Source organism: Geospiza fortis, unplaced genomic scaffold, assembly GCF_000277835.1.
Source record: "Geospiza fortis unplaced genomic scaffold, GeoFor_1.0 scaffold188, whole genome shotgun sequence".
Classification (NCBI taxonomy): domain Eukaryota; kingdom Metazoa; phylum Chordata; class Aves; order Passeriformes; family Thraupidae; genus Geospiza; species Geospiza fortis.
Genome location: NW_005054337.1, coordinates 2,035,985 through 2,043,760, shown reverse-complemented (window position 1 = coordinate 2,043,760; position 7,776 = coordinate 2,035,985). Strand labels below are relative to the sequence as shown.

Sequence of the window (7,776 nt, the reverse complement as noted above, 5' to 3'; positions counted from 1 at the left end):
AGCCTTGGGGGCTCTGGGAGGGCCTCTGTGTCTCAGGTCCTCCCAGAGGAACCAAACCAGTTTGAAGTAGAAGCTGGCTTGGGTCCTCCCAGAGGAACCAAACCAGTTTGAAGTAGAACCTGGCTTGGGTTCTCCCAGAGGAAGCAAACCACTTTTAAGTAGAACCTGGCTTGAGAAGCTGAAGATGTGAGGCTGAACCTGGTTTCACAGAAACCGGCCTGACAGATGGCCTTGGGCTTGGAATCACAAATCTTCTGCTGTGAATGGCTCCTGGCCTGGCCTTTCCTGGTCCCCTTGACTTGGACAGAAGTTCTAGCTTTTGGTACCTCAAAAGCCTCTGAGCTTGTTTTAAGCTTGTGACTGTCAGTGTGAGCTTGTGGTGGGAGGTGGCTCGGAGAGGGGGATGCTGTAATGACTTGGAGTCTCTCCTCAGGCCTAGGGAAGAATGGCGAGGGCAGAGTGGAGCCAGTGCAGGCTGTGGTGCTCCCTCGAGGGAAGTCCCTGGACCAGTGTGCTGAGGTGCTGCAGAAGAAGAAGCAGGGGAAGCTGGAGCCAGGCAAATCGAGGAAATGCCGGGCAAAGGGAAGCAGCTCTGGCCAGCCGGGCGGCCGGAAGGCCCCGCGCAACGTGTTTGACTTCCTGAACGAGAAACTGCGCGGGAAGAGCGCTGGGGACAGGGCTGGGGGGATGGCCCTGCCCCAGAGGAACAGCAAAGAGATCTACCATGCCAGCAAGAGCACCAAGAAGGCTCTGAGTGTCAGCCTCTTCCAGACCACGGAGAAGATTGAGCAAACGCAGAGGGATATCAGGGGAATCCAGCAGGCCCTGGCACGCAACATCGGGAGGTAGGAAAACGTTCTTTGGGATCGAGTTTGTGGTGCTTCTGGGGAGGGCTGGGCTTGAAATGAGGTGTGGCAGGAACAAGTGAAGTGTGTCTGGATGGAATTTAAGGGGAAGTGGAGGAGAGAGTTCAGTGGGTGCTTCAGACCAGAGTGGACGCTGGCAGATGTGTCTGAATTCAGGCTGTGGCAAAGAGAGGAGCTCTCTGAGGAAAGGTGCTGGAATCCTTCTGGTGCCCACTTTGCAGCATTGCTGTTGAGGATCTCAGGAGGACATTCTCTAGCCCAGATTGTGCTGAGCATCAGGTTATTCCTGGCTTTCAGCAGCTCCCTTGGGCTAATCCTACAGGAAAGGGCAAACTCTCTTGGGATGGAACAAGCCTTTGATCTTACCATGCAGGATGACATTGCCACTGTGCTTTTTGCTTTCAGGCACAGCATTGCTGCAGCTCAGCTGGAGGAGAAGCTGGCTAATGCCCACAAGCAGCTGGGGCAGCTGCAGGCCCAGGAAGCCAGGCTACAGCGGGAGCAGAAGAAAGCAGACACCCACAAGAAGATGACTGAGTTCTAGGTGCTGAGGAAGGTGTTGGACTACAGGAGTTGTCCTTCTGGTGCTCCTGGCCTCAGAGTCTCGATGAGCTGTCCTGCTCTGCTGGGCCTCAGGCTGCTCAGCCTAAAACTGGGCAAAAAAGCAGCAGTTTCTGGATGCTCCTGAGCTCTTCTGGGAGGGGGAGTAGTGCACATCTGTCCAGCCCCAAAAGCATTCAGTGAGTTGGGCCTTGGATGAGGCCTAGCTACAAGGGATACAATTGTCTGCTCTCTTGCACACTTCTTTCCTTCATTTTCCCTGCAGCAGCAGCTCCATCCAGAGTCTGTGGCTGCTCAGGTGATAACACTGCTGGCTACAAACCAGCTTAGGGGGCTTGGACAGCCCCACATCCTGCCAGTAACTGTGGCTTCTGTCTGTGGCCTCCTGCCAAGCACAGGTGCAGGCAGGGTCCCAGCCATGGCTGGGTGAAAACATCAAAGGTCAAGTGCTTTAGCTGCTCTCTGCCTTCTGGTTTTTACTGTGGGATTTATCTGAGAGCTCCATTTTTTGGGGGGAGCAGTTCTTTGTAGCCCTAGTGTAAGGAAGAGACAGAAAACTGACAGCTCAGAGGTGGAACCAGCAGCCTGGAGCATCAGATTTCAGCAGTTTGACTGTTGGAGTATCCCAGGCCGTGCTGTAGCCAAACTCACTGGCTTGGCATGGAAAACTGCCTGGTTCCACAAGTAGAGTGCCATAGCTGGGGGAATAAGCCAGCAGCATATCAGAATTCCCAAACCTATCCAGGAACAGCTCCACAGGGAACCTTGTGATTTTTGCCACCATTAGTTGGAGTTTTTCTGTCCAAGGTGGCTCACTGAGCATGGGTCCTTTTACTAAAAAACCTCAGGACCCACATCCAGGTTGGACTGGGCCCTGGGTGAGCACGAAGAGCGGGATCTGTATGAGCCCAGTGTGCAGCCCTGCAGTGGCAGAGCTTGGGGCTGGGCTGGAAGCAGGCCAGGCAATCCAAATGCTCTTCCCTGCCATGTGGAAAGTGGACAGGAAGGATGTCCTCTCCCCTTGGTTACATTCTGTGTTGGTGGTGGCCAGTCCTTGCCTCAGAGATGCTGGTTTCATCATCTGGTGGGATTTCTGCATTGTAAAGGCTTCTTTTAAAAACAAAAATAGTTTGCAATTCATGCCAGTATCTTAAGGACGCCGATTTTTTTTAAATTTAAGGAACCAATTTCCTTTTATTCTGTGAGTAATTTTTCTAATGAAGAGGTTTCTTTAGTACTCTCTTTTTTATCTATCCCTAAGAACAGATTAAAAAACAAGCTGTCAGCCTGGGCAGGGCAGTGCCTGATCTGCAGGGTCAGGCTGCCGAACAAACAAGAAAATCTGAGACTGAAGAAGATATGATCAGAGCTGTTCAGGTTGTGTGGGATTTCACATTGCTGCAGACACACCTCAGAAACACAGCGAGACAGCAAAACCAAACAAGATGAACATCTTCAGGAAACCTGTGGGAGTGAGTCTGTGCTCCTGAAGAGCACCTGGATCATGCTGTGATCCTGGTGGATGTGGGATGTGTCATGGGCTGCTTCAGGCACTTCAACATCTATCAGTTCCTATTGGAATTGGCTGTACTGTCCTCATTGTTCTGAATTCGCGTTCTTCACACACCAGGCTCAACTCAAGGGTTTCACAGTGGCCCTTCCCTCACAAACGACTGTTTGTTTCTCACACTTGAGTGCTCAGTGGTGACAAGGATTAATGTGCCCAGCTTAGCGTGGATGCTCACTGAAGTGGCCCATGACTGGAGAGCTGAGCTGGGCAGAGAAAACTTGGGGGTTTATTTTGTGCTCTGAGACTGTTTAACATCATCATCATCTCCTTAGGAACTGGGTGTATGAGCCCTGTGTCTTTGCTCAGTCCTGTTTTGACCCTTCCTTGGGATCTCCACAGCCTGACTTGTCAGACTCCTATTCCATTGGCTGCCACCTCCCACCCACCCAGCGCAGTTCACATCCCTGATGAATAAAGTTGGTGTTTCTTTTTTCCTCCTCTCTCCTTGTAAGGCGTTGTTCATTTGCAAGGTAATGATGATCTGGGGCTCCCCATTCTTTCCTTCCATTGCCCTGAGCTCCGGGAGGAGCCGGGCGGGGAGCGGGCGCGGCAGAGGCAGCTCGGGTGTGCTGAGCTTCCCGCCCCGGCTGCGAGCACAGACCCAGCCCACCCCGGGGTGCAGCCGCCACCTCCGAGGCCAGGAAGCTGTGGTGGGTGTGCTCTGTGTCTGCTCACAGCTCCTCAGGGAGCAGGAGAGCTCAGATCGGGATGTTGGAAATGTGCGGGAGGCCCTGACTGGGACTTGCTGTGGGATAAATGAAATTCTCCAGGCTGGCCGGCAGGGAAGAGAACACGATTGGATCCCTGCACTCCACACTCACCGGATTTTGAGTTCCTGCAAGTAAGTGGTGGTGGCTTTCCTGCCTGGGAAATGAGGAATCTGCAGCTAAACTCGGGGGGAAATACCTTAAAACCCCCAAAGTATACAGAAGTCACAGCACTGTCAGAGATGCTCTTGGGGCTGGATAGACTGGACAGGCAGGATTCCTGCTCTGCTCTGGGAAGCCTCAGCTGGGCTCAGCTTTGTGAGTTGGTCTCCAAGCTGTGTCATTCCATGTTTTGTGCTCTGTAGCTGGGCTTGAGAGGGAACCAAAGGTGGTGGAGCTTGGCAATGCTGCTGAGATTCCATGGCTGGGGTCTGGAGGCTGAGTGAGAGCCAATTGCTTTTGGGTCAATGAATTCAGTTCAGAGGTGCCTGGCATCATGGAAATTTCCAGTTGTTTTGTGAGGAGGGGGACAGGAGTGTTGCTGATGTGTGCAATGGGAAGTGCTGAGCCCCTGTCTCTGTCTGAGGAGGCTTGAGAATGTGGCCCCTGAAATGCTGTCTTCTGAAAACCTAAGATGATGTAGAAGTAGTGCATGTGTGGCAAAGGAAACCACTGTGGCAGGCAGATGGTTCTGGAGAAGACACATCTCCTTCATACAGCCATGCTGCACTTTGGAATCTGCCTTCCCATAACAGCAGCTCCAAGCTCTCTGCTGGTCTCCTGCTGTGGCTCAGCTCTGCAGAAAACCTCTTGAGATTATTCTTGCCTTAAAAGAGCTTTTTTTTTTTGCCCAAGTGAGTGTTCAGCAACCAGGGAAGGGCAGGAAGAAAGAAAAGTGCTGAAATGGGGTCAGCGTCGAGCAGAGCCCTGTGGTGTGGGCTGACAGTCACTCACCTGAAAGTTTTAAAGTTGTGTTTTCTCAAAAGCCACTCCAGCATGTGAGCAGCGATCAGAACTGCAGCCAGAAGTCTGCATCCAAGTTTTCAGGCATTTGGGTCTGGCATTTAGAAGTATGGTTGGCACTTTGTAAATGAAAAGCCCCTAGAGGTGTTTGACCATGAAATCTCATTATGGAGATAAGCAAAGTGGGTAAGATCTCATGCCTGCTTTTTTGAAATAGTCTTAAAATTCACTAATTGCACCCCATGGTCCAGGGCAGATTTAGTGTTGTGACGGACTGTAAACAGATCTTTCACTTTTTGTAATTGAAAGGAAAAAAATCTATCTACTTCTGCTTCTTGGGCCTTTTTTGAAGCACAACTCCCTGGGGTACCTGAGCAGAGTTTGCTGCAGCTGTGTGCTCAGTTGCTGATGGAAATCAGCTCAAAATGTTCCTTTTGGTTTTGTGCAAATAGGCTTTGAGTAGCTTTGCAGACTTTTTTCCTGCCACCCTGCACTGAAGACTGTGTGGTTTTATCTGGGGAGATGAATCAGAGGCCAGGCAGAATCATCACCAGCAGCGCTTGGTTTTGCAGCGAACTTAATCTTGCTTTCAGGAAGCCCAGATGAGAAACTTGCACCTTTCATAGGGCTCACAAAAAACTCCCACATCCTGGAGTAACAACCCATCTGCCTTCAGGATGCCTGTGCTGGGGTGTCACACACAGAGGGGAGAGATCCCTGCTCAGAGGGCTGTGGGTGCTGTCACACGTACTCAGCAGCTGTGACCGCCCTCGCCTTCAAAGCCACCGGGGCTGGGCTGGGCAGGCAGAGCCGGCGCCTTTGAAACGCCTCTGCTGAGCCTTCTGCCCCGGGGAGCAGCCCTAGGGCAGGGAGATCGATAACTTCATCTGCAGGAAATCCAGGTGTAGGTTTCAGAAGGTCTGGCTGAGTTTGCCTTGCAAACCTGCTCAGTCCTACCTGGTTGTCTTTAGTCAGGGGTTCTGCTTGCAAATCTGTAGTTTTGGGAGACCCAAGGTGTTGCCCTAAGTGGCTTCTCCCAGTGACTGCTGATCCTGAACACTGAGGAGGATGCACAGCACAGTTTCACTGCTCAGAAATCCTGGAGCAACCACCGATCTGCTCTACAGAAAATAGGCCAGAAGAATTTTTCTGCGCTCATTCCTACTTAAGGAAGTCTCTCCTTTCAATCTTCAGAATTCAGGGATGGAAAATCCCCCTGCTGTGGGATAAGCTGCCCCGTGTGTGCCTGCCTCAGCATGCTGAAAGCTCCCACCTCGATTCCAACATCACACCAGCTCCTGGCCATCAAGCCTTGCTAGAACTTTGTCTGCTCAACTCCAGAGCCTGCTCAGCTCTGCTCTGCTCCTGCAGCCCACGATTCCATCCCTCTAATGAGCTGAACGAGCCCAGCAAGGAGCTCCAGGCTCTGTCTAACGCAGTGACCCTGTTGCAGGTAATCCCAATAATTAAAGTATGCTCAGACAGAAAAGCTGTGTTGTCTAATTAAAACGTTGGAAAGGGAACAGCCTCCTCTTCCCAGCTCTGATCTAAGCCAGTCTGTCCAGCCTGGTTAGTCCTTAAAACCTCCCTGTCTCCCTTTCTGCCTTGAAATAATTGCTCTCCAGGGTTCATGCTTCAGTCAGGGCAGTTTCCAAAGGCATGGGAAGTTCTTAGATAAAAGGATGCTCACAGATAAAAGGGTGCTGCAAATGGGCAGAGACCTTCTGGTTATTGGGGTAAAAATGTGCCAAAGATGCTGCTGTGTGATCTGGGGTGCAGGGGAGAGGGGAGCTCCTGTGGATCTGCAGTAGCTTTTGAGATTTACACAAGGCAGGGTGGCTTCTCACCAGAGCTCATCTGGGCTTTGTCATCCAGATGAAGATATGCAAGAGGGTGAGTAAGAGGTGCTCAGCATGTCCCCCCAGATCTCTGGGTTCGCATCTGTACTGGTGGAAGCTGATCCTGCTCAGCTCTGCCCAGGGACCCTACTGCTGGCCCCATCTGGATCAGCTACCGTGGCGTCTTGAAGCTGTGTTTCACTCCAGGAACTGCCTCCATCTCCTTTCAGATCAGGCATTTCTTGGGTGCTGGTGACAGGCCAGCCTGTTTCTGTAGAGCAGGGTGCACAGAGCTGAGCTGTGCAGAGCTGGGAGCTGCAGACACCGGTGGAGGGGTGTCAGCTTTTGCTTTGGGTTCGCAGCGTGCTGGCAGCAGAGCAGGGATGGGGAGGGTGGTGTGGGAATGATGGGACAGGGGTCACCAAAAGCCTCCTGGGGAAGGAGGTGATCCTGACAGGCTGGGGAGCACCCGTGCTTTGTGTCAGGACACCCTCCTGCCACTGCCACGGTTTGCAGGGGATGATTTTTGCCCTGAGGAAAGCGCAGGGACAAGGGCTGGGTTTGGGCAAGGCACAGCTTTAGGCAGAGGAAAGGGGTGGGAAGATGGGGAGTTTTCTGCTCTGGTGTCACAGCAGAGTGGCTGCAGACCTGGGGTTGTGGTGGCACAGGGAATGTGTGAATCCATTGCAGGAGGAGGGTGTCCTGGTGGGTTCTGCTGAGGCCAGGGCATGAGGAGGGGGAGGAAGGAGATGCTGAAGCTCCCCTTGTTTCCAGGAAACTGAGTCATACTGCCTGTCTTACTGGCCTCCCCTGTGTTCAGGATCGGTGTCACCCCCATCCCACAGCCTGGGTTGGTGTCCCAGTGTCCCCAGAAAGCACTCTGTCATTTCTTGGGTGTCTCTAGAGGGTTTTCAGGGCTCCTGGGCATTTCCTTTTCACCATTTCAGTGAGCTTGAATCCTGCTGGTTATGTTGGATTGGTTTTTTTCAAAAGGAACCAAAATCTGAACTTTTCCCTGGTGGTGACAGAGCACCCAGTGCCAAGTGTCCACACGGGGCTGGGCACTGGAGGTGTTACAGTGACTCTGGGGACAGCAATCGCTGGCCAGAAAATGGGACACGTGGTGAAATGTCCCCATCCAGGGCATCCAGAGAGGGTCCCTGCAGGGGGACTGTGCTGCAGGGGTCCCTGGGGGTCACAGGGCACCATTTCATGCCATGGTGAGCCCAGCAGCTCCAGGCTGAACCCCAGCTCGTGTTCTCTCTCCTCAG

At 52.6% G+C, this 7,776-nt stretch overlaps 2 protein-coding genes across 2 annotated transcripts in view; both read left to right on the top strand.

Moving 5' to 3' along the window:
* ZGPAT (zinc finger CCCH-type and G-patch domain containing) overlaps positions 1 to 3,437 on the top strand; it is an 8,240-nt gene extending 4,803 nt beyond the window's left edge. Inside the window, exons 5-6 of the mRNA XM_005422176.3 lie at positions 434 to 845; positions 1,272 to 3,437. Of these exons, the coding sequence (XP_005422233.1) occupies positions 434 to 845; positions 1,272 to 1,410 (551 nt within the window). The 3' untranslated portion in view covers positions 1,411 to 3,437. The remainder of the gene's footprint in view (positions 1 to 433; positions 846 to 1,271) is intronic.
* Positions 3,438 to 6,550: 3,113 nt separating this feature from the next.
* Positions 6,551 to 7,776, top strand: part of LIME1 (Lck interacting transmembrane adaptor 1) — a 3,226-nt gene continuing 2,000 nt past the window's right edge. Inside the window, exon 1 of the mRNA XM_031058054.1 lies at positions 6,551 to 6,560. Within this exon, the coding sequence (XP_030913914.1) occupies positions 6,551 to 6,560 (10 nt within the window). The remainder of the gene's footprint in view (positions 6,561 to 7,776) is intronic.